General features: G+C 36.9%; 1 protein-coding gene and 1 pseudogene across 4 annotated transcripts in view; one reads left to right on the top strand and one right to left on the bottom strand.

Moving 5' to 3' along the window:
* BTAF1 (B-TFIID TATA-box binding protein associated factor 1) overlaps positions 1-26,556 on the top strand; it is a 117,743-nt gene that overhangs the window by 29,561 nt on the left and 61,626 nt on the right. For all 3 annotated transcript variants that reach the window (XM_080687034.1, XM_080687035.1, XM_080687033.1), the window contains 10 exons: positions 8,328-8,491; positions 10,583-10,719; positions 13,351-13,480; positions 13,746-13,814; positions 19,650-19,739; positions 20,407-20,502; positions 20,599-20,775; positions 21,715-21,855; positions 22,671-22,795; positions 25,520-25,640. In XM_080687034.1, the coding sequence (XP_080543160.1) occupies positions 8,328-8,491; positions 10,583-10,719; positions 13,351-13,480; positions 13,746-13,814; positions 19,650-19,739; positions 20,407-20,502; positions 20,599-20,775; positions 21,715-21,855; positions 22,671-22,795; positions 25,520-25,640 (1,250 nt within the window). The remainder of the gene's footprint in view (positions 1-8,327; positions 8,492-10,582; positions 10,720-13,350; positions 13,481-13,745; positions 13,815-19,649; positions 19,740-20,406; positions 20,503-20,598; positions 20,776-21,714; positions 21,856-22,670; positions 22,796-25,519; positions 25,641-26,556) is intronic.
* Positions 1,168-7,416, bottom strand: LOC308257700 (histone chaperone ASF1-like; annotated as a pseudogene). Its single transcript has 3 exons — positions 7,405-7,416; positions 3,828-4,366; positions 1,168-1,324 (listed from the first exon to the last, which is right to left on the bottom strand). The product of its transcript is annotated as a histone chaperone ASF1-like (transcript).

Genomic DNA, 26,556 nt, shown 5'->3' with positions numbered 1-26,556 from the left:
GCATAATACTTTCCAGGTCCCTCCATGCTGTCTCAAAGGGTAAGAGATCCTTCTTTTTTACTGCTGCATAGTATTACATGGTATAAATGTGCCACAGTTTTTTTTTTGTTGTTTGTTTGTTTTTAAATATATTTTATTGATTTTTTACAGAGAAGAAGGAAGAGGGATAGAGAGTTAGAAACATCGATGAGAGGGAAACATCGATCAGCTGCCTCCTGCACACCTCCTACTGGGGATGTGCCCGCAACCCAGTTACGTGCCCTTGACCGGAATCGAACCCAGGACCCTCCAGTCCGCAGGCTGATGCTCTATCCACTGAGCCAAACCGGTTTTGGCTGTGCCACAGTTTTTTTATCCACTCATCTACTGATGGGCATTGGGCAGCTTCCAGATCTTAGCTATTATAAATTGTGCTGCTATGAACATAGGGGTGCACACATTTTTTCTGATTGGTGTTTCAGGACTCTTAGGATATACTAGTATTCCTAGAAGTGGGATCAATGGGTCACATGGAAGTTCCATGTTTAATTTTTTGAGGAAACTCCATACTGTTTTCCATAATGGCTGCACCAGTCTGCATTCCCACCAGCAGTGTACTAGGGTACCTTTTCTCCACATCCTCGTCAGCACTTATTTGTTGATATGTTGATGGTAGCCATTTTGACAGGTGTGACATGATACCTCTTTGTCATTTTAATTTGCATCTCTCCTTTGCCCATTTTTAAGTGGAATATTGTTTTTTAATTACTGAGTTGTAAGATATATATTCTAGATACAAACCTTTTGTTTGGTATATGATTTACTAACATCTTTTATTTTGTGGGTAGTGTTTTCACTTTCACGATGGTATTCTTTGAAGCACAAAAGTTACTAATTTTGAACAAGTCCATTTTATTTTTTTTTCCTTTCAAGCTTTTGATGTCATATATAGGACACTATCGCCAAATCTAAGCTCACTTACCCCTACATTTCCTTCTAAGAGTTTTATAGGTTTAGCCCTGACTATTAGATTAGGCATTTGATCCATTTTGAATTAATCTTTGTATGTGTTGTGGGGTTATGGGTCCAATTTAATTCTTTTGCATGTGGCTATCCTGTTGTCTTAACACCATTGTTGAAAAGAACTATTCTTTCCTCCACTGAATTGTCTGGCACCCTTGTTGAAAATCAGTTGGTCATAGACAGTTTTATATCTGGATTCTCAACTCTATTCCATTGGTGTCTGTCCTTATGCCAATACCTCTTAGTCTTGGTTACTCTTGCTTTGTGGTAAGTTTTAAAACCAACAAGCATGAGCCTCCACTGTCCCCAAAACTGCCTGGTACTGGCACAAGAACAGACATATAGATCAATGGAATAGAATAGAGAACCCAGAAATCGACTCAAACCACTATGCTCAATTAATATTTGACAAAGTAGGCAAGAATATACAATGGAGTCAAGACAGTCTCTTCAATAAATGGTGTTGGCAAAATTGGACAGATACATGCAAAAAAAATGAAACTAGACCACCAACTTATACCATATACAAAAATAAAGTCAAAATGGACAAAGGACTTACACATAAGATGGGAAACCATCAAAATATTAGAGGAATCCACAGGCAGCAAAATCTCAGACATATGCCAAAGCAATTTCTTTATTGATACAGCTCTTAGGGCAATGGAAACTAAAGAGAAAATAAGCAAATGGAAAAATAAATAAATAAAAAAAATGAATTCCATACTAAAGAAAAAAAAAAAAGAAAATAAGCAAATGGGACTAAAACAAAATAAAAAGCTTTTGTACAGCAAAAGAAACCATCAACAAAACAACAAGAAAGCCCACTGCATGGGAGGACATATTTCTCAATGTTATCACCAATAAGGGTTTAATCTCCAACATTTACAGGGAACTCATACGACTTAACAAAAGATAAACAGCCCAATTAAAAAATGGGCAACGGACCTAACGACGACATAAGGAAGGCCAAGAAAACATGCTCAAAGTCACTAATCATCTGAGAGATGCAAATCAAAATGACAGTGTGGTACCACACCTGTTAGAATGGCTGTCATGAACAAATCAACAAACGACAAGTACTGGTGAAGATGCGGAGAAAAAGGAACCCTCGTGCACTGCTGGTGGGAATGCAGACTGGTGCAGCCACTGTCGAGAACAGTATGAAGTTTCCTCAAAAAAACTAAAATTGGAACTCCCATTTGACCCAGTTATCCCACTTCTAGGAATACATCCCAAGATACTAGAAACACCAAGCAGAAAGGATATATGCACCCCTATGTTCATAGTAGCACAATTTACAATAGCTAAGATTTGGAAACAGCCTAAGTGCCCATCAGCAGATGAGTGGATTAGAAAACTGTGGTATATCTATACAGTGGAATACGCTGCGGTAAAAAAGAAGGAATTCTTACCATTTGCAATAGCATGGATGGAACTGGAGAGCATTATGTTAAGAGAAATAAGCCAGTCAGAGAAAGATAAATATCACATGATCTCACTCATTTGTGGAATATAATGAACAACATAAACTGATGAAACAGATCCAGAGACAGAGAAGCATCGATCAGACTGTCAAACCTCAGAGGAAAGGTAGGGGAGGGTGAGGTAAGGGGGAGAGATCAACCAATGGACACAGACACCTGGGTTGAGGGCATGAGTGGGTAGGTGGGGAGCATTGGGGGGGTAAGGACACATATGTAATACCTTAATCAATAAAGAAAAAAAAATGAAAGCATGGACCTTCAACTTTATTCTTTTTTAGGATTGTTTTGGATATCCTGAGTCCTTTGATTTTCTATGTGAATTTTAGGATCAGTTTTTCAATGTCTGCAAAAAAGCTAACTGATATTTATAGGAATTGTGTTGATTCTGTATATCAGTTTTGGAATTATAGTAATAATTCTACAGGATGTTTTTTAAACAAATTCTTGACAATGATCTATGAACATGGAATGTTCCTTAATTTCTTTCACCAATATTTTGTAGTTTTCAGAATATAAGTTTTAATTTTTGCTTTTGATATTGTTGTAAATAGAATTTTAGAAAATATATTTTTATTGATTTCTGAGAAGAAAGGAGAGGGAGAGAAAGAAACATCAGTGATGAGAGAGAATCATTGATCGGCTGCCTCATGCATGCCCCACACCAGGAACCGAGCCCGCAACCTGGGCATATGTCCTGACTGGGAATCGAATGGTGACCTCCTGGTTCATAGGTCAGAAGTTCAACCATGGAGCCAGACCAGCTGGGCTAGAATTGTTTTCTTAATTTCATTTTTGAGTTGTTTCTTTAAATCTCCCCCCCGCTTTTCTTTATTATTACTTTTTTTAGTATATATGTTTTAATCACATTAGTTTCAGAACAAATAAAATAACAGGGAAAAAATTACTTTAAAATAGTTGTATTTATATTCTACGATTTGCTCAAATACTGGTTTTCTTATAAACATTCTACAGAATGTTTTTTAAACAAATTCTTCACATTGTATCTCAGTGACTATGACTTACGAAATTTTAGGGAAATAGTTCTGGGTGTTTTTATAGCTTAATTTGTACTAAAGAGATGGCAGGTGGTCACATGCAGTCCATGTGGGATTCTTTTTTTTTTTTTTTTTTTTTTTATTAAATATATTTTATTGATTCTTTACAGAGAGGAAGGGAGAGAGATAGAGAGCCAGAAACATCGATGAGAGAGAAACATCAATCAGCTGCCTCCTGCACGCCCCCCACTGGGGATGTGCCCGCAACCAAGGCACATGCCCTTGACCGGAATCGAACCCAGGACCCTTCAGTCCGCAGGCGGACGCTCTATCCACTGAGCCAAACCGGCTAGGGCCCATGTGGGATTCTAACAGGACGTTTAGTGAGTTTTCTGACGGACATCCCTTTGATGCTGAAGGTGTAATGCATCCTTTGAAAGAAGTGATTGTAGATTTGGATTACTGTTTTCTGCATCTTTCAGTTTTTCTGTGTTATCTTCTGAATTAATGTGGACTCTTGTGACTCTGGGATTGGATGCCAAATTGTTCCTTTGAAGCTTAGAAAAGACTGGTTTTACTGGTGGATTTTCCCTTAATTCTGTCTAATAATATTCATTATTTACATAATAGCCAAATCTAATCAATTCTTGACCTCAATCGGTGCATGTAATTAGCACACTGTTACACACCTAGCACTTCTGCATCTGGAATTAGTCCTGGATTAGGTGCATCAGCCTGAAATACAAACATATGCCTTCTCTTAAGAACAGGGCTCACTAAAACAGAGTCTACAACTTGATCGTATTTTTCACTTTCTGCAGAACTTATATAGGTAATTTTCCATTCTAAGTCATCAGACAGGTCCTCAGTGCACTCGAAGGTGATCTTTTTTTATAGTTTCTGTTTCTCTGTTGAGGTATTCTATATTTTCATTATTGTAATAATATCTTCCTTTACACCGAGCATTGTTAAACTAGCAACTTAAAAATATTGTCATTGCCCTGGTCGATGTGGCTCAGTGAGAGTGTCGTCCTATACACTGAGAGGTGGAGGGTTCGATTTGAGTTCAGGCAGGGCACATACTCAGGTTGCAGATTTGATCCCTGGTCGGGACACGTACAGGAGGCAACAGGTCAAAGTTTCTTTCTCACATCGATGCTTCCTGCTCCTCCCTTCCTCTCTTTCTCCCTCCCTCATCTCTCCTTTTCTCCCTCCCTCTCTCTCTCTCCACATTCCTCTCTCTAAAATCAATAAAAAGTATCCTTGGGTAAGGAGGAAAAATCTTGCCCTCTAATTTCAACATCTGGGTTATCTCAGATTTTGTCTTTTCTTTGGAGAATGGGTTACATTTTGTTGACTCTTTGTATGTCAGTTAATTTTGGATTGTATCCCTCACACATGCTGGAATCCTATCTAATAAAAGAGTAATATGCAAATTGACCATACCTCTGCTACACCCACAAGCCACGCCCACCAGCCAATCAGGAGTGAGTATGCAAATTAACCCAACCAAGATGGCTGCAGCCATGGAGCTGCAGCAAGCAGGAGGCTTGGGTTTCCCCAGCAATGGAGGAAGCCAAGCTTCCCTGCCGCCATGGCCGGCCCAGGCCTACACTCAAGGCTGCAAAGTTTCAATAACAGAAGATAAATAAATCTCAACAAAAATGGCAGCAGCCACGGAGCTGGAGAGAGCAGGAGGCTTGAGTTGCCCCCGGCGATGGAGGAAGCCAAGCTCCTGCAGCCCTGGCCTGCCTTGGCCTCTGCTACAAAGTTTCAATTATAGAAGATAAATAAATCCCAACAAAAATGGTTGCGGCCATGTAGTGAGCAGGAGGCTTGGCTCCACTCAAAGCTACAAAGTTTCAATTATAGAAGATAAGTAAACCCCAGATACCAGGGCCTCTGCTTGGGTCACCAGGGGGCGTGGTTGGCCTACAAACAACCACAGGCCCCTCGCCCAGGCCGCCCCACGTCCCAAGGGAACCCCCACACTGATCCGGGACACCCTTCATGGCAAACCAGCTGGCCCCCACCCATGCACCAGGCCTCTATACTATCTAATAAAAGAGTAACATACAGATTGACCATCACTCCAACACACAAGATGGCTGCCCCCATGTGGTCAAAGATGGCTGCCCTCATGTGGACACAAGATGGCCAGAGGGGAGGGCATTTGGGAGGGACCAGGTCTGCAAGGGAGGGCAGTTGTGGGTGATCAGGCCAGCAGGGGAGGGCAGTTGGGGGGGACCAAGCCTGCAGGGGAGGGCAGTTAGGGGTGACCAGGCCTGCAGGGGAGGGTAGTTAGGGGCAATCAGGCTGGCAGGGGAGCAGTTAGGCATCAATCAGGCTGGCAGGGGAGTGGTTAGGGGGTGATCAGGCTGGCAGGCAGAAGCAAGGCCAATCAGGAAGGTAAGCAGGCAAATATTTGGGAGCCAGCAGTCCTGTATTGTGAGAGGAATGTCTGACTGCCCGTTTAGGCCCGATCCTACCTGGATCCAGGTAGGATCGGGCCTAAACGGGCAGTCAGACATCCCTCGAGGGGTCCCAGATTGGAGAGGGTGCAGGCTGGGCTGAGGGACACACACCCCCGTGCATGAATTTTGTGCACCGGGCCTCTAGCCTGTTACATTCTTCCAGAGTGTTTTGGTTGATTTGGTTTTTGTTTGCTTGTTACGTTTAGCATGCATTTAATTTGGTGAAACTCAAATTACAGATTCCAACAGCTGAAATATCAGATCAAATTTTAGCTTTAGCTGGACTTTGTGGAGTCTGCCCTGTGTGTGCAGTGTTCAGAATTCAGCCAGAGATTTGGCTGAGTTTATACAGAATTTGCTCTTTTTCTCTGGCTCTCTACTTTCTGGGTTTTCTCTATCGTCCAGTAGCTGTAGTGACCCCTGACTCTATTCTAGTTCTTCAAGCCAGAGAGACTGGGTTTTTTATTCAGCTTTTAGCTGCCCCATACACCAGGGGCTGGGTTTACCCTCAGGTTAAAAACTGCAAAATTGGGAGACTCACCCAGTGTATGCCCTTCTTCCAGATACTGAGAATTCTCTAAAGTATATGCCTACTTTTGTACTCTTTCCAGTCAATGTCTTCAGGTATTTGTTTTTTCATATTTTGTCTAGAGCAGGGGTCCTCAAACTTTTTAAACAGAGGGCCAGTTCACTGTCCCTCAGACCGTTGGAGGGCCGGACTATAGTTTAAAAAAACACTATGAACAAATTCCTATGCACACTGTGGGCCCGGGACAAGTCGGCTGCTAAGCAGGACAGGCAGCGGCACCTGGCAGGCTGGATAAATGTCCTCCGTGGGCTGCATGTGGCCCGTGGGCCGTAGTTTGAGGACCCCTGGTCTAGAGCTTATAATCTGTGGAGAGTTAGTCCAATAAGAACTTATTAGAAGCAAGTCATAATAGTTTTTAAAATGTTAAAATTTTTTCTAATTGTTTAGAGCCATATCTTGCAACTTAGCTATTTTTAAGCACAAAATTATATCCTATATAATAAAAGGGTAATATGTAAATCGACCAAACTGCAGAATGACCGATCGCTATGACGTGCATTGACCACCAGGGGGCAGACACTCAACGCAGGAACTTCCCCCTGGTGGTCAGTGTGCTCCCACAGCTATGGTGGCGGGAGCCTCTCCCACCTCTTCAGCAGCGCTAAGGATGTCCAACTGCCGGCCCATGGGGAGTGGGCCTAAGCAGTCGATTGGACATAACCCAAGGGCTCCCAGACAGCAAGAGGGTGCAGGTGGGCTGAGGGATGGGTACCAGGCCTCTAGTTTTTAAAATAATACCTTTTGATCTGTTTTCCAGTGAAGTATTATAGGTTTTACTTGGGACATTTAAAATCTGTCTACTTTTATGCCTTATCTTTGTTATTAGGGGTATATCATCTCAGAATACATAAAAGCCTCACTTGGAGCAGCATGTACTTGTTGAGATATTTTCTGTCAAATAAAACTAAATTTTTGTTTTGTTTCTTAGCTTGGTTAGATCTTTCAGAGAATATACAAGCTATATTAAAATAAGATTATATTTTTCCATAGGACTAGATCTCATTTTATATATACTTGTTAATTGACAGTAGGGCAATGGGGAGGTCTCAATGAAAATTTTCTAATGGTTAGGTAATAGAATTTATGACATTAAATTATCCACTATTAAAGACTGAGTATGGTTTGCTTATTTGTCAGGAGGGGTGTTTTATTTTAATTTCAATTTTTAAAAATTATTTTTATTGATTTCAGAAAGGAAGGAAGAGGGAGATTGAAACATCAATGATGAGAATCATTGATCGATGCCTCCTGCTCACCCCCTACTGGGGACCAAGCCCGCAACCCAGGCATGTGCCCTTGGCCGGAATCAAACCCGGGACCCTTCAGTACCCAGGCCGACACTGTCCACTGAGCCAAACCAGCCAGGACAGGAGGGGTGTTTTAATAGTTAAAATTTTTTTTGTATTTTATTTTTTTTGTCAGTTTTATTTGAGCTTCTCTTTTCTTATATTAAAAAAAATTTTTTTTAAATATTATTAATTTCAGAGAGGAAGGGAGAGGGGGAGAGAGATAGAAACATCAAAGATGAGAGAGAATCACTGATTGGCTGCCTCCTGCATGCCTCCTACTGGGGACCAAGCCTGCAACTCGGGCATGTGTCCTTGACCGGAATCGAACCCGGGACCCTTCAGTCCACAGGCTGATGATCTACCCACTGAACCAAACCAGCTGGGCTTTTTTTTTTTTTTTTTTTTTTTTTTTGTATTTTAATAGAGTCTGATCTTCATGTATTAGAATACTTCTTAACTGATTTGGAGGAAATGTATTTCTTTTCTGCTTAAAGGTGAAGTGGATCCTAAAGAGAGGATAGCACGCCAACGAAAACTATTACAGAAGAAACTTGGCCTTAATATGGGAGAAGCCATTGGAATGAGTACTGAAGAACTCTTTAATGATGAAGATTTAGATTATACCCCAACTTCAGCAGCCTTTGTAAACAAACAACCTGTAGGTAAAACCTTTATTTGTTTGATTTTAAACAATAATACAAAGGGATTATTTCATTTTGCTATGCAGTTGCAGTTTTTTAAAAATGCTGTCCTTAATTCTGTTCATTACTAATGTCTTTATAAATTGGGTTTCTGGTGACAGATTTTAAAGAGATAGAAGTTCAACCTACCTTGTAGAGACTGGACTGTTAGATAAGAACTGTGGTGGACCTTTTGGAGCCTCTTATATTGAGAAATCCTAGTTGTATCAGTTGTTCTTTCCTTTGTTATTTAGCAAAGGGAAAAAAAAAAAAGTAAATGTTTGAGAGAGTGGGATAGTAAGGGCTTTCATACTCAGATATGAATCTAAAATCTTTAGAGCTGTGATTCATTTTTTAATTTTAGAAAGTAACAAACATGATAAAAAGGACTTAAACATTTAAAAAGGATATACAATATGAAGTAAAAGAAGTTTCTTTCCAATAATTGATAGATACCCATGTCTCCATGCCCCATAGGCAATCCTTTTTTAGTTATTTATGCATCCTTCCTGAAATGTTCTGTGTGTAGACAAGTATGTGTGCCCTTTTATGCCATGTTTACCTTTACTGACTTCATGTAACTGAAATATCAATATATACAGATTGATCACATTCTTTTATAATAGCCTCAGGCTATTTTGTTAGTGGCTCTACCATACTTTTGTTCTGTATTGCCCCTTTTCTCTCTGTTCTTCCAATTTTCAATAGATGCCTGTGCACTTCTTTTTTTTAATGCCCCAGACTCATTATAAGCTGTGGCTTTCTCCTCAGAAAAATTAACATACAAGTGAAATACTACCTTTCAGGGGTTCAGTACCCTTTCCTCTTGCCCTTGCAATATTCTTTTAGGGTTCTGTGAGCCCTGTTAGTATTTCCTGCTTTGCAATCATAAAACCACCTTCTCATTCCCTTGGCCTTGCCCTTTACTTAAGTTGAGAATGGTCTATTTACCTTTATAATAGTTGTTCTCTTAACCATTAGAATTTGTCAACTTTATGTTTTTAGGGTTGGGGGTGTGTGATGATGAATTACCTTTGCAGACAAAGAACAATATTGCACATACTGGAAGGGAAAAGGAAAAGAGTATTAAGAGGCAGAAAATATAATGATAACCAGTAAAGAGTGGAAAGAAATGAGGTACAAAATGGGGTAAATAAAAAAGAAAATAGAATTAAACAAAGGAGAACAAAAGTGTAGTACTGTAATCACAGTGTGGTAATTGGGCATGGTGTAAGAAAATGAATGGGCAGGTATATTAGAGAAAATGGTCAATATACAGAATAGTTGGACATGGGATGGGTAACTGTCAGTTTATGGTTTGAAAGATCCAAGTTTGGTTGTAATGGACCTTTGGGGAGGAGTAACTGCTGCATTAGCTCATTACTGCTGCATTGGCTTATATGTACACCAATGATCCCTGGGTCAAGACTGTATCATGGCATCCATACCAGTGGCCTTAATTGGTTGTAGAATGGTAAATTTCATTTGAATCTTAATCAGTTAATGGCAGAAAGGATCTTTAGGCTTGGGCTCAAAGCAATTCTAACTTCATAGCCCTTATAATGTCTAACATGAATGGAGAAGAGAAAAAAACAACAGTAGGCAGTGAGTGAGTGCTTTAGAAGAAGGGTGCTTATTGGGGTAAGTTGACTATAGGATGCTGGACCAATCACTTCTGGCTATAATTTTTAATTTTTTTTTTCAGCAGATGATAATGATGAGTTTCTTTCATTGACATTCTTTATTCTTAACAATTTTTGATTGGTATTATGGTTATTTTGAAATCTCATGTCTTTTTTGTGGGTTAGGATCATACATTTGTGTCACATCCATGACATAAGAAAAATTAAGAAACATGAGCATCTGTTGGGATTTGGAAGAACAGGGAAGAAGGAAGAGAGAGTGAAATTATGGTACAGCCATACAGTGGAGTAGCATGAAGCTCTCAAAAAAGAATGTGATCAATTTGTATATAGTGAAATTTATAGACTTACTCCTCTTTTAAGGCAGAGACTATGGATATTTATTTTGACTTCTTAAGTTCAAACTCTGTTCTTTTATTCTTTTAGACTCTCCAGGCAGCTGAACTTATTGACTCAGAATTTCGAGCAGGAATGAGCAATAGACAAAAGAATAAAGCTAAAAGAATGGCCAAGTTATTTGCAAAACAGAGATCCAGGGATGCAGTGGAAACCAATGAGAAGAGGTAGAAATCTTTTTCTGCTATTCATATAAAATAGTACTGCTATATAGCTTAAATCTGTGTCTGCTTGATTTCTAAAACATTTTGCTGACATTGTCTCTAGCTGTGGAGTACCATTTGGATTGTCTTGCTCAACTGTCAGAATATTTGCTATTATAGGGACTAGGACAACTTCCCAGAAAAATCTGCATGCAGATGTTTTCCTTACTAATTATGAACTCTGAATGAAGGCTGAAGGTCTTCCAAGGGGAGCACATTTCAGGCAGAGGCAACAGTGTAAATGCCTTAATCATGGAGTATCCAAGAAATAGAAAGTGCCATATAGCCAGGATGAGTGGATGGAAATGAGAGTAGAGTGAAGTCAGTAAGATGATGGTGTAAGGGCCACAAGTTAAGAATAGTGCATTAGTAAAATGAGAACTATTACCTGTTTCTTAGGCTGGAGGCTAAACCAAATAACAGGTAATAATTAAGGCTTTTTACCTAACTTGTTATAGGAAAGAACTCTGTGGTTAAACTCATGGGCCTCACATTCTTTTTTTTTTTTCTCTCTCATGTTATTAATGAGTCAGGAAAAGTGGTATCTGTGCATGGGTTGGAGCAGCATTTCTCAAAGGGTGGTTTAAAACAACCCCCTTCAGAAGCACTTGAGGGACTTGTTAAAATGCAGGATCTTGGGCCCCATTCAGCTCTATTATATCAGAATTTTTAATGGTATTCAAGAAGTGCTTGAGTAAATGATGAATTAAACATGAGAGCCTATAAAAATAAATGGTTGTTGCAGATGGCAATCTTTTGACATTTTCCCCATCTGTATAAAGCTAAAAAGTAAGTGTTTTTACAGTGTTTATCTAAAAGCTAGGCACAGTAGAGGACAAATAATAAACATCTAGTTGGTATAAATTTTTATATGAGATTATTTTTAAGTATAGAATCTTTATTGCTTATAGCTAACAATATTTTTTAAGTTAACAGTTCATTAGGAATTTATGATAACTAGTAATTGTTTCGACTGGCTTTATTTATATAAGCACTTTTACTCAAATATTAGATCTTATTTCTCAGATTTGTGATTCATTCATTCCACGAATATTTACTGAATATCTTCTATGTGCCAGATACTGTACTAGGCACTCAACATACAGTAGTGAATAAAATAGATAAAAGATTTCTGTTTTTTTGGAGCTTACATTCTAGAGCAGGGGTCTGGCTCTGCCTTGGCAACCACAGGCAGGACTTGAAATTCAATAAATCTAGGAACTTTTTTCATAGCAACATAAATTTATATTAAGTGAATTATGTTAAGCAAATTATGTCATAACTATCTGAATGGCCCCTGGCAAAAAAAAAATGTTTCCCACCCTTTTGTGCTAGAGGGAAAGATGTGAAACAAGATAAATAAATAAATCACATGTTAATGATAAGGATTAAGAAGGAAAAAAGAGATAAAGTAAGGAACATGTGAAATATTTTGGGGTAGAAAGTTTTTAAATGGACTGATCAAGGAGGGATTCACAGAGTTGACTTTTCGGGATCTGAAAGAATCCTCCTTTCTTTCCACATAGAAGGAATAGCAAGGGCAAATGCCTGGAAGTAGAAATGTGCCTAACTAGTTCAAGGACTGTAATGTGATTGGAGAGAATTAGAGTAAAAACAATAAGAAGTGAGATTAGAAAGGCTTAGATTGGAGAGAATTAGAGTAAAAACAATAAGGAGTGAAATTAGAAAGGCTCAGATTTCATTCATCATCTTATAGAAAATATATTTGGCCAAACAAATTACACTATTAAGATGGGTGCAATAGTTATAGAAAATGATGCTGTTTATACCTTAAAAGTGCTATTTTGTTCCTTTCCATTAATTCAGAATAGTTTTACTTGTCTTCTCCTTTGTAATATTTTGTTGTGAAGCCAGCCTCAATATTTTTGGTCCTTTAGTCATAAAATAACATTCCTCATATTTTCTGGAAACATTTTTATTGATCAGTTGTCTCATCTCTGGGTTTTTCAAGAATAAAATTATAGCGTGTTACTCAATATATTACTTTTCTCCTGGGTACAGAAGCCTAAAAAAGTTATGCTGGGCCAGATTTAGGTTGTTAGACCAAGGGACTTTGAGAGGAACTGGTTCTAGAGAGGCAGAAAACAAAGACTTTTTAAATTTGAGAACCAGTTTGAAAGTAAGAATTCATTGGCTATTTTATGTTCATCAATAAGGATATATTTTTGCTCAAAAATTTTAAGTGGTTAATTAAAAAAAATTTTTTATTAATTTCAGAGAGGAAGGGAGAGGGAGAGATAGGAACTTCAATGATGAGAGAGAATCACTGATCGGCTGCCTTCTGCTTGCCCCCCCCCCCCCCCCCCCCCACTGGGGATCAAACCCGAAATCCGGGCATGTGCCCTGACTGGGAATCGAACCATGACCTTCTAGTTCATAGGTCGATGCTCAACCACTGAGCGATACCGACTCAGTGGTTAAGTGGTTAATTTTAGTTATTTGATATATGAAATTATAAATAAATCATAAGAATATGCCAAAACATTTGTTCAAATGATGGGTTTTCTTACATTTATTGTGGTTCACATTATCCTTATTCACGTTTCAAACAGTGACTTTATTTATTTTTTTTAGCAATGATAGCACTGATGGAGAGCCAGAAGAAAAGAGACGAAAAATATCAAATGTTGTTATTAATCAGTCTGCAAATGATTCCAAAGTCTTGATTGATAATCTTCCAGATAGTTCTTCCTTAATTGAAGAGGTACTATTGAAATGGCCTAACATGTCCTTTGAAATTGTTTATAAGTTTTTCATACTAATGTGTCAGTAGATAGTATTTAATAATCTGTCAATAGAAATAAATTATATTAAAAATCTTAATAGAAATTTTAACTATTTAAGGATGTTAAGACCTGACTGTTACTATTATATCTCTACATAAATACACTTTATTAAATTACTTAAATTATTAGCATAAAATAGACCTTTTGATTTAGTAGTAATACTGTGTTGTTTTTTTTATTTAGACAAATGAATGGCCTTTGGAAAGTTTTTGTGAAGAACTTTGCAATGACCTTTTTAATCCCTCATGGGAGGTATGATTTCTTTCTTGTTTTTTTTTTTTTTTTTTTTTTTTTTTTTACCTATTTTATTTATTTTTTTGGTATTTTTTTTTAATTGAATTTATTGGGGTGAAATTGGTTAATAAAATTATATAGGTTTCAGGTATACAGTTCTATAATACATCATCTATATATTGTATTGTGTATTCATCACCCCAAGTCCAGTGTTTATTTAGGTTCTTTGCCCATTTTATATTGGGTTAGTTTTTGGGGGTTTTTTTGTGTTTTTTTTAAGTTCTTTATAAATTTTACCCTCTTACCATACTGTTGTCTATGTCTCAGAGTTGTTGTTTGCTTAATCTCTTCAACTTGTCCTGGCCAGTTTGGCTCAGTGGGTAGAGCATCGGCCTGTGGAATGAAGGGTCTTGGGTTCAATTCCAGTCAAGTGCACGTACCTCAGTTGCAGGCTCAATCCCCAGCCCCGGTTGGGGTGTGTACTGGAGGCAGTCAATTGATGTGTTTATCTCTCACATCGATATTTCTCTCTCTGTGTTGCTCCCCCTCTCTTCCAATCTCTAAAAATCAATGGAAAAAATATTTTCGGGTGAGTATTAAAAAACAAACAAATAAAAAAAAAAATCCCTTCAACTTTTCCACCCAGCCCCAAAACCCACCTCTCCTCTGACAGTTGTCAGTCTTTTCTCTGAATCTGAACCTATTTCTATTTTATTTATTAGTTTATTTTATTCATTAGATTCTACATATTTGTAAGTGAAATCACATGGTACTTGTCTTTCTCTGACTAGCTTATTTCACTTAGCATAATATTCTCCAGGTCCATCCATACTGTTGTAAAAGGTAAGATTTCCTTCGTTTTTGTTTCCTTATGGCCGAGTAGTATTGCATTGTGTACCACAGCTTTTTTATTTCACTCATCTACTGATGGGCACTTGGGCTGCTTCCAAATCTTGGCTATTATTGTAAACAACACTGTGGTGAACATAGAGATGCATATAGTTTTTCTAATTAGTGATTTGGACTTCTTGGAATATATTCCCAGAAGTGGAATCTCTGGGTCATAAGGCAGTTCCATTTTTAATTATTTGAGTTACCTCCATACTGCTTTCACAGTGGCTGCAACCAGTCTTCATTCCCATCAGCAGTGCACGAGGGTTCCCTTTTCTTCACATCCTAGCCAGCACTTGTTTGTTGATTTATTGATGATAGCCATTCTAACAGGTGTTAGGTGATATCTCATTATGGTTTTAATTTGCATTTCTCTGATGATTAGTGATGTTGAGCATCTTTTCATATGTCTATTTACCATCTATCTGTATGTCCTCTTTGGAGAAGTGTTTATTTAGGTTCTTTGCCCATTTATATTGGATTAGTTTTTTGTGTTTTTTTGTTTTGGTTTTGAGTTTCTTTAAGTTCTTTATAAATTTTAGATATTAACCCCTTACCAGATTTATCATTGGCGAATATGTTCTCCCATTCAGTGGGTTGTCTTTTTGTTTTGTTGATGGTTTCCTTTGCTGTGCAAAAACTTTTTAAATTTTATGTAATCCCATTTGTGTTTTTTGTTTATTTCCCTTACCCAAGGCAATATATCAAGAAATATATTGCTACATGAAACAAATATATTTGTTTCATGAGACTTTACCGCCCATATTTCCTTCTGAGACTTTACCACCCATATTTCCTTCTAGGATTTTTATGGTTTTGAGTCTAACATTTAAGTCTCTAATCCATTTTTAGTTTAGTCTTGTGTATGGTGTAAGAAGGTGGTTTCCTTCCTTCCTTCCTTCCTTCCTTCCTTCCTTCCTTCCTTCCTTCCTTCCTTCCTTCCTTCCTTCCTTCCTTCCCCTTTCTTTCCCCTTCTTTCCCTTTCTTCCCTTTCTTTCTTTTCTCCATTTACTGAATAGACTACCTTTACCTCATTGTATGTTCTTGCCTCCTTTGTCAAATATTAATTAACCATAAAGGTTTGGGTTTATTTCTGGGCTTTCTATTCTGTCCATTGATCTATATGTCTGTTTTTATGCCAGTATCATACTGTTTTGTTTTTAATCTTTATTTTCAAAAGTATTACATATGCCTCCTCTTTTCCCCCATTAACCACCTCCAGCCCGCCCCTTTGCCCGGTCTGCTATTGTCTGTGTCCATGAGTTATGAATATATTCATGTAAGTTTTTTGGTTGATCACCTCCCATCCACCCATAACATACTGTTTTGATTACTATAGCCTTATAGTATAGTTAGATATCGGGTAGCATGATTCCTCCAACTTTGTTCTTTCTCAAGATTGCTATGGCTATTTGGAGTCTTTTGTGATTTCATGTAAACTTTTGGAATATTTTTTTCTAGTTCTATAAAATATGCCACTGGTATCTTGATAGGAATATTGCTTTGAATCTATAGATTGCTTTGGTTAGTATGGACATTGTAATGATGTTAATTCTTGCTATCCATGGACATGGTATATGCTTCCACTTATAAATAGCTTCAATTTCTTTCTTTATTGTCTGATAATTTTCCGAGTACATGTCTTTTACATCCTTGGTAAAATTTACTCCTAAGTATTTTTAAAAATTCTTATGCAGTTGTAAATGGGATTGTTTTCTTAGTTTCCCTTTCTGATAGTTCATTATTTGTGTATAAAAATGCAACTGATTTCTATAGATTTATTTTATATCCTCTACTTGACTGAATTCATTTATCAGTTCCAGTAGTTTTTGGTGGAATCTGTAGGATTCTCTCTATATAATATCATGTCACCTGCAAATACCAACAGGTTTACTTTTTCCTTTCCAATTTGGATGCTTGTTATTTCTTCTTGTCTGATTGCTGTGGCTAGGACTTTCAGTAATACCTGGTGAATAATAGTGATGAAAACAGACATACCTGCCTTGTTCCCAATCTTAAGGAAAATGCTTATAGTTTTTGCCCATTGAGTATGATGTTGCTGTGAGTTTGTCATATATGGCTTTTATTATGTTGAGGTATGCTTCCTCTGTTCCCACTTTGCTGAGAGTTTTTATCATAAATGGGTGCTGGCTTTTATCAAATGCTTTCTCTGCATCTATTGATATGATCATATGATTTTTGTCCTTCAATTTGTTTATGTGGTATATCACATTTATTGATTTGTGGATATTGTACCAACCTTGCATCCCTGGAATAAATCCCATTTGATCATGGTGCATGAACTTTTTAATGTATTGCTGACCTGGTCTGCTAATATTTTGTTGAAGATTTTAGCATCTATGTTCATTAGGGATATTGACCTATAATTTTCTTTCTTTGTAGTGTCTACACCTAGTTTTTGAAAATATTGGCTTTGTAAAATGATCTTGGAAGTCTTCCCTCCTCTTGAACTTTTTGGAATCGTTTGAGAAGGATAGGTGTTAGTTCTTCTTTGAGTGTTTGGTAAAATTCACCTGTGAAGCCATCCAGTCTAGGACTTTTGTTTGTTGAATTTTTTTTTTACTGCTTCTACTTCATTAGTTGTAATCTGATTATTTAGATTTTGTGATTCTTCCTGATTCAGTTTTGGAAGATTGTATGTTTCTAAAAATTTATCCATTTCTTCCAGATTGTCCAATTGTATTTCTTTGGCGTCAGTCATTACTTCTCTTTCCTTTCTATTTTATTTATCTGTGTCCTCTCTTATTCTTGATTTATTCTGGTTAAAGGTTTGTCAGTCTTGTTTGTCTTTTAAAAAAACACACAACAACACACCCAGCTCTTGGTTTCATTGCTCTTTTGTATTTTTTTAGACTATTTTATTTACTTGTGCTCTGATCTCTATTCCTTCCTTCTGCGCACTTTGGGCTTTGTTGTTATTTTTCTAGTTTCTTTAAGTTTAAAGTTAGATTATTTATTTGAGTTTTTTCTTATTTCCTGAGGTAGGCCTGTAATGCTATGAATTTCTGTCTTAGGACTGCTTTCACTGTGTCCCATAGATTTTTGGGTTGTTGTGTTCTCATTTTCATTTATTTCAAGGTATCTTTTGATTTCTTCCTTGTTCTCATTGTTTAGTAACCTGTTATTTAACCTCCATGTCTTTGTCAGTTTTTCAGGGTTTTTTTTCTTGTGATTGATTTCTAGTTTTATACCATTACAGTCAGAGAAGATGCTTGATATGATTTCACTCTTCTTAAATTTACTGAGACTTGTTTTGTGTCCTAACTTGTGTTCTGTCCTAGAAAATGTTCCATGTGCATTTAAAAAGAATGTATATTCTGCTGTTTTGGGGTGGAATGCTTTGAAGATATCAATTAAATCCATCTGATTTAGTGTGTCATTTAAGGCTGCTGTTTATTTTTATGGTTTCTGTGTCCTTTTCATGATGTTGTAGTTCTTAGTAAGTTCCTTGAGCATCCTTATAACCCCTGCCCCCCCCCTTTTTATTCTATATCTGATAAATTGCTTGCATCCATTTCATTTGTGTGTTGTTGTTTTTTTTGAGATATCACCTGTTTTTTTCATTTGGGGTCTGTTTCTTTGTCTCCCCATTTTGGCTGCATCTGCGTTTGTTTCTGTGTATTAGGTAGATCTGCTATGACTCCCAGTCTTGGTAGTATAGCCTTATGTTGTAGGTGTTCTGTGGGACCCAGTCATGCAGTTTCCTTGACCACCTGAGCTGAGTGCTCTAGGAATGATGTCAGGAGGAACCCCAGCAGCTGAGATATCTCTCCTGAATTTCAGCCGCCACCTGTGTGGGAGCATGGCCAGCCCTCACTTCTCCACATTTCCTACCAGTCTCGCTGTCTACGGTTTCTTTATTATAATTTTTCTAGCTTTATTTTCTTTGCCAATGAAGGGAACCATGTTGAGCACAATCTGTTTTGTCATGGTTCTTATTCCTCACTCGTGTCCTTTTTAGGACCACTGTTCAAGGCATTTTATATTACTAAGTAGAAAACTTGGGACTGATTTTCACCTTTCATATCATTTTTGTTGTATTTCTTTAATGACTAGTTCATTTCTTTGTATTATAGTTCAGTCTCTATAATACAAAGGCTTGTACATCTCTCCAAGACAGTAAAAATTTCCTTTGGACAATTTTGATTAAAAGTAGAAATTTCTACAACAGCTTTTAAACCTCAAATATATTTCTTCAAAGAAAATCTTTAACAGGTCCCAGTATGTAAGAGAGATGAAAGTAAAGTTCCTCTGGTTGAAGTTTAGGGTTGGTGGTCTCAAACCATTCTCTTCCTCTTATATTGGCCTTTGGGTAATTTCAAAGACACTCGTTTGGAGTACATTTTAGCAGTCTTTCTGCTCCTTGGTAATATTTCTGTTTAAAGCTGTTCATGTTTTAACACACAAGAGATCTTGGAATAAGTGGGTGCAGTGTCAGTGGCCTGTTTTCTCCCTTCCAAATGTCACTTCAGAAGGGTACAGGGCTATAGTGAAGCATTAGTCATGAGATATTTTATTTGAATTATCTTCTTTTGCCACTTAACACTGGTAGCTTTAGAACTTAGTTTTGATGCATATATTCTAAAATATTGATATTGGGACTATGAAGAACAATATATGATACTTTCTTTAATGTGGATAATGCTGAATGCAAATAGAGGGTACAAGAGGGACAGCCAAGTAGATTACATATATTTCGGGAGGGTATTAGAATAGCTATTATCTTAGCTTGATTTAAAAAACATTTTACATAACCAAAATTATAAAATTTATAAATGTATTTCTCCTTGGATAGTAGAAGAAAAAAACATTTTTGTGAAATGTCACTTAGTTTATTCTAATTTCTTAAAAATCTAATATTCCCTTTTCAAATTAAAGAAAAGTTAAACTTGGTTTCTTAAGCATTTAACCTCTTGACATTTGTTTTCTGGTTATTTTTAGGTTCGACATGGTGCAGGCACTGGACTTAGGGAAATACTTAAAGCTCATGGGAAAAGTGGTGGTAAAATGGGAGACAGTACTTTAGAAGAGGTAAGTCTAGTAAAGAAACAATTATTATCGAGTTTCAGTAGTTGACTCTTTTTCCATGTTAGAGAAGTAACAGCATGTACCATAAGGTACAAATGAAAGGTAAATAATAAGAAATATGGAAAGGTGATTTTGAGGGGAAGTGTAAAAGTAAAAAGGTTAGGAAGAAGTTTATTTATAGACAGGAAGAACAAGTTCACAGCAAAGATGTTCAGAAACATTGAGTGGAAAAATACGTAGAAGCAAGAATATTTGAGCAGGACATAATGGATTAGAAAGTAGAGTAAAATGAATAAGAAGATAGTTTAGAGGCTAGTGAGCAATATGATTGGTGTAGCATGGAGACACTGGTAACAGGATAGATAGTAAGTAAATGATAGATACAGTTGATATTAGAGCAGCCTTAAGTAGTTTCTTCATTTCTCTTGGAGTGCAAGTAGTATAATAGAATTTATGAATTTTAAAGATTTTGGTATAGTGTATCTGAATCTAATAAGTGGATGTGGTTAATATTAAAGTAGCAATTGGAACTCTAATATATTTTGGTTATTGTTCCTACAGCTAAAATAATCAGTTCCAGTATTTTAGTTTTTTGTTTTGGACCTAATATGTTCCCCCAAGCCCCAATACAAAGTGTGATCTTTGTTACTAAAAAATGATTGTTTAACAGATGATACAGCAGCATCAAGAGTGGTTGGAAGACTTGGTTATTAGACTCCTTTGTGTTTTTGCATTAGACAGATTTGGAGACTTTGTTTCTGATGAAGTAAGTATCACCTAAGGGAGGCTTTGCCCAATTAAATTTCAAATTCACTAAGATAAGCCTTTTGAAATATGAGTTTTCTTCCTTTCTCATTTGTAGGTTGTGGCACCAGTTCGTGAAACTTGTGCTCAAACATTAGGTGTTGTGTTAAAACACATGAATGAAACAGGAGTTCATAAGACTGTGGATGTGCTGCTTAAGTTACTTACACAAGAACAATGGGAAGTTAGACATGGAGGTCTGCTAGGAATAAAATATGCTTTGGCAGTTCGTCAGGTAAACATTCAGTTTTTGAAGCATATATGGGAGAGTTTCCCCCCTCAGTTTCTTTTCATTAATTATACGAAATGGCCCTAGATTCTTACTGTTACAGGTAAGTCAGTCCTTCAAGATTTGCTTTTTTAGATAGTGTCATAGAGACAGGTACAGATAACAATTTTAAGTACAAATCAAAGATGATGAATTAGGTTGGGAAACCTGTTATTGTTTCATAGCAAGACCAATTCTAGGTGAGATTCCATTGTATGTGATCACAGGAATGGCCTCTGAAGGCTGGCTCTCTTGAGGAACTTGAAAAAAGAGTAGATTGGAATAAAGACAAGCAGGAAGGCGTTGCTTTTCTTTCCTCTTCTCATACCCTTTTTGGCTATCAGTGGGGTTGAATGAAAAATAGGCATTAAGGTTCTAATACCAGGGTTATCTATGTGTGGTCACACAGGAAATTCATAGTCTTACCTTGAGAACATGTTCTGATGTTTTATTTTATTAAAATATATTTTTTATTGATTTTTTACAGAGTGGAAGGGAGAGGGATAAAGAGTCAGAAACATCGATGAGAGAGAAACATCAATCAGCTGCCTCTTGCACACCCCCTACTGGGGATGTGCCCGCAACCAAGGTACATGCCCTTGACCGGAATCGAACCTGGGACCCATGAGTCCGCAGGCTGACACTCTATCCACTGAGCCAAACCGGTTAGGGCATGTTCTGATGTTTTAAATCACACTGAATAATAAAGTACTTGATATTGTAGTCTTTTGCAAATAGGATTAGCTATATAGGCTTCTATTGATGTTATTTTTCTTTTCTGTTTATGTGATTCCTTTTTAATAAAGATTTGGATTTATGTTTTCATATGGTAAGTTTAATAAAAAATGTTTAAGCACAATATTTGTACTACAGAAAGTTAATTTATTTTGATGTACTGTTTTACAGGATGTAATTAATACTTTATTGCCTAAAGTTTTAACTAAAATAATTGAAGGACTCCAGGACCTTGATGATGATGTCAGAGCTGTTGCTGCAGCATCATTAGTACCTGTGGTAGAAAGCCTTGTGTATCTTCAGACACAAAAGGTAAATTTAATTTTTTTCAATATTCTTCCTGTATAGCTTGTTTACATTTGGGGTGTAAAGTATTAGGAAAAACATTGACTACTATTTTTCCCTTACCCTCCATTTTTCTTACGACAGCCCTCTGGTATATACAATTCAATTATACATTATCCTTAGGAAGAGTGAATTGTGTCTATTAATGTTCTTCCCATTCACATACACACACTATGCAGGGAACTTCCTTGAAAAAAAGACAAACATTTCTTCTTTAGTTTACTCTTAGTTTTTAGACATACGAGATTGTTTGTTTTGATTTTCGTTTTTAGCTTTTTGTTTTTTAATCTGGTCTCATTTTTTGAAGTGACTCTTCTCAAGGTCTATCTGTTTCCCTTGTATTCAATCAAAACCAGAACACGTATATTTGGAAGTGCAGCAAACTGTATTTTACAAATGAAATTTGTCTTTAGTACTGTTTTAAATAAAATTACAAAGAGGGCCATGTCTATATGTCAACACTGTATTGTTTTTAAAGTTTAGTTTTTTACGTAAAATAAAATATTGGCTCTTTTATTTCCTGAATTCTCCCTCCCATTGTGAATCCGGTTAGGAAGAGAAGTTTCAAAATAGATGTGAGTGGCATTAAAAACGGGTCGGGAATTGTTAAAGGCAAATAATATCCCCTTCTTAACTTGGCTCAAAACTGACTCTGTTCAAGATCATTGGGATTGTATATGTTGTTGAATTAGTAGTGACTCCTGGGATACAAACAACCTGGCATGGCTTGTGAATATATTGTGTAAAATCAGTAACTATTTCCTTGATAACTGATCTTATAGGTACCCTTCATTATAAATACATTATGGGATGCTCTTCTGGAACTAGATGATCTAACAGCTTCAACCAATAGTATTATGACTCTTCTTTCATCCCTGTTAACTTACCCTCAGGTCCAACAATGCAGGTAATTATTTCTATTTAGTGGAATAAAGTAAAAAGTATTTACATAAATTTCCAGATACTTAAAGCCTAAAAATATAATAGTCTAGCTTTTATTTTATTTTAATATTTTTATTGATTTCAGAGAGGAAGGGAGGGGGGGAGAGAGCGAGAAACATCAATGATGAGAGAGAATCATTGATTGGCTGCCTCCTACATGCCCTCTACTGGGGATTGAGCCCGCAACCCGGGTATGTGCCCTTGACTGGAATCGAACCTGGGACCCTTCAGTCCACAGGCCGATGCCATATCCATTGAGCCAAACCAGCTAGGGCAATAGTCTAGCTTTTAGAAACAGTACTAAAGTTGGTGATGCCAAAGACTACAATTTTCAGGAAGTCCCCTCACTCCCTCCCAAACTATCTAGCCACTAGCACATTTGGGTCAGGAACTTAAAAAAAGTCATATTCTTTTATGCTTGGGTTACTTTGGTTATAGAAGTCTTCATCTTATTCATCTTATAATAGTTGACTTCAGAAAATAATTATTGCATTTTATTTTCACCTCTAGCCCCAAAATATAGAATTTTTGCCTAATTTAGTGATATTTAGTTACTAGAATTATCGTTGAACATCAGCATGGCATTTTCCAAAATTTGCTCCTCTAGACTCTTTTCCCTTGTAATGTTTACTTCAACGCTTGTTCTTGATTTCAAGAATTACTCATCAGGAAGAAGATACATAATAATCTTCTATATATATAAAACCCTATGCGACCGGTCAACTGTTCGACCAGTCGCTATGACATGCACTGACCACCAGGGAGCAGACACTCAGCTCAGGAGCTGCCCCCCTTTGGTCAGTGCACTCCCACAGCGGGAGCAACGCTCAGCAAGCTTACTGAGTGGCGGCAAGCACAGCAGGGTCATGATGAGCAGGAGTGACATGGCACCTGGCCTGGACTTGGGTACCTCCCTGGCTGCCTGCTGCTTTGCCGGCAGTCCGACATCCCCTGAGGGGTCCTGGATTGTGAGTGGGCATAAGCCAGGCTGAGGGACCCCATCGGTGCACGAATATAATGTGCAAAGGCAGAGAGATTGAGTGAATCCAAAAAACATAAATAAAAAAATTTAGTGTTGTGTACTTTCCTATCCTAATATTTGAAATGAAGCTCAGCTAAATAATGTATTCCCTGCTTTTTAGACTGTACAAGTAAATGAATAGAAAAATTGAGGTGATAGTGCATATAGGGAGTAAATGTGTTAATCTGTGTGAAAGCTCTTCTCAAGCTGCAAAATGCAGGAGCTTTTAATTATCCTTAGTTAGGGATTGGCAACCTTTTTGTGAAGTCAAATAATTATCTTTTTGGCTTGGCAGGCCATGTGATCTCTCAAAATTACTCAACTCTGCAGATAATGATATTTTTGGCTTTGTGAGCCAGGTGATCTCTGTCAGAACTACTCAACTCTGCTAATGTAACACAAAAACAGCCATAGATAATACATAAAAGAGTAAATATGTCTGTTTCCAATAAAACTTTTATTTAAAAACCAGGTAGAGTGGATTTAGTCTGTGGGCCTTAGATTTATTGACACCTGCTCTAAATAAAGGACTTAGAACTTAAAAAAAAATCAACTAGATAGAGTTAGGAAAGCTACATAATGTAAAAAAATGAAAGAATGTAGTGAAAGTTCTGTTGCCACAATGTGAAATAATGTACTTTTTAATTTTTTTCCCCAAAATTTATTTATTAGAACATTTGCTTCATATATTGTGCTATTTGGCAATACTTTCTAGTTTATGTCAGAAGAAATGCAGCATGTCACTTGGAGCATGAGGAGTTACACTATTAACAAGACGTTGTTACTATGCTTTTACATATTTTGAGTCTGTGTTGCATGTGTACTAAATGTGTAAATTAATGTAAGAAGTCATGTTTTTTATACAAACCTTCAAGTATTGAAGTATTAAAAGATAGGCCTTCTGAGAGGAACTACATAACAACAGATAAATAGTTACACTGACATTTTTTATTCGTGCCTTTTTCTACAGAGGTATGTATTCCAAATGCTACTTACAAATCATTTCCTCATTCCAGGTAACTTTTATAAATCACTAATGGATGTGACAGGAATCTTATGGCTCAAGTTGTTAGCCTCGATGTGGCTTTGCTTGCTTCCCTATTTAAAATCTAACCTATAAGAAGGAAGATATTTGAGTTTTCTTAACTTAGTAATGCTAAATCAGGATACATTTCAAAGCTACTACCATACCACCTTTTGCTCATTTGACATGTGGCAGAGATGGCCCCAGAGTGGATGTAAGTGATGTGTATGTTATGGTTGCCCACAGGATAGGAGTAAGGATTAGCAATCCTGATTTTGTGTAGGTTTACTACCAGCTAAGATACATGTCCCATTTGTTTTTTTTTTTTAATAAGAACAGATTGAGAATAAAAACATTATATTGGAAAGTTCTAATTTGATAAAGGTAATTAATGACATTAGCACCATAGAAGAACCTAATGTTAATATTTCTGTTCTTTATGACTATTTGCTCTGGCTATACTGGTGCTGTAATAACAGTTTTGAATGAGGGTATTAAATGAAAGTTCATATGAAAATTGTATTATATTTTTAGAACTTACTCCTCTAAAAAGATAATAGGTCCACCAGGAAATGATATTTAGATAATGTATCAATGGAGTTTCAACTGAGAATAATTAGATTAACTTGTGTCTTCTTTATTAGTATTCAGCAGTCACTCACAGTTTTAGTTCCACGTGTCTGGCCTTTTTTGCATCACACTATATCATCAGTTCGAAGAGCAGCATTGGAAACTCTGTTTACGTTATTATCAACACAGGACCAGGTAAGAAGGAATAACTATGTCTAGCAATCTTGAAATTTATGTAAATTAATTTTTAAAAGTAAATTGGATCATCAGGTTACCGTTACTACATATCCAAGGATCAGGAGAATGCTGGGCCTAGTAGAAATAGGATGGTGACCATGTAGACACAAAAGGATGTAATCATGCTAAAGGCAGGAATATTTTAATAGTAATATTTTCATGTAGGTTATATTACTAGCACTTGAAATAGTGTTTAACACTTAGAAGGCCCTCAGTAAATATGAAAGATTGAATAGTCCCTTCCTGTCAAAGACCTGTTATTCTGTCTTTGCTGATGAATTTGATGGTTGGCAGAACCCATCTCAGATTAGAAGGTTACATTTGAAGCTCTGTAGTACTTCTAAAGACTAACAATGAAATTGCTAGGCACTTGCTTCTTAAGGATAACTCAATTTTTTAAGAGCATGATATTTCCAAGGATAGAATACTTCAGAAGTCACACACTAAAATGTCTATAGCAATCATTCAGGTAATATTCACATTCCTATTTTTTAAATAACCCTATGGGTCAAACAAAATAATAGAATTTAGAGGAATATCATAAGGAATCCATTTGTCTTTCATGCTCTTATTTATAGGTACTACAGTTTGAGCCAGTGATCTTTAAAAAGCATTCGTTAATTATTTTAGACAATAGATCAGCCGTGGGCAAACTACGGCCCGCGGGCCGGATCCGGCCCGTTCGGCTGTTCTATCCGGCCCGCGGAGCCGAAAGAGCGGAGGGTTCTCTTGCTCTCCCCTCCGCTCCTTTACTTTGAATTTATATTAGTTCACACAAACACTCCATCGATGCTTTTGTTCCGGCCCTCCGGTCCAGTTTAAGAACCCATTGTGGCCCTCGAGTCAAAAAGTTTGCCCACCCCTGCAATAGATT

Source organism: Plecotus auritus, assembly GCF_963455305.1.
Source record: "Plecotus auritus genome assembly, chromosome: 9".
NCBI classification, from domain to species: domain Eukaryota; kingdom Metazoa; phylum Chordata; class Mammalia; order Chiroptera; family Vespertilionidae; genus Plecotus; species Plecotus auritus.
The sequence above is the reverse complement of the archived record's forward strand: the minus strand, read 5'-3'. Positions and strand labels throughout refer to the sequence as shown.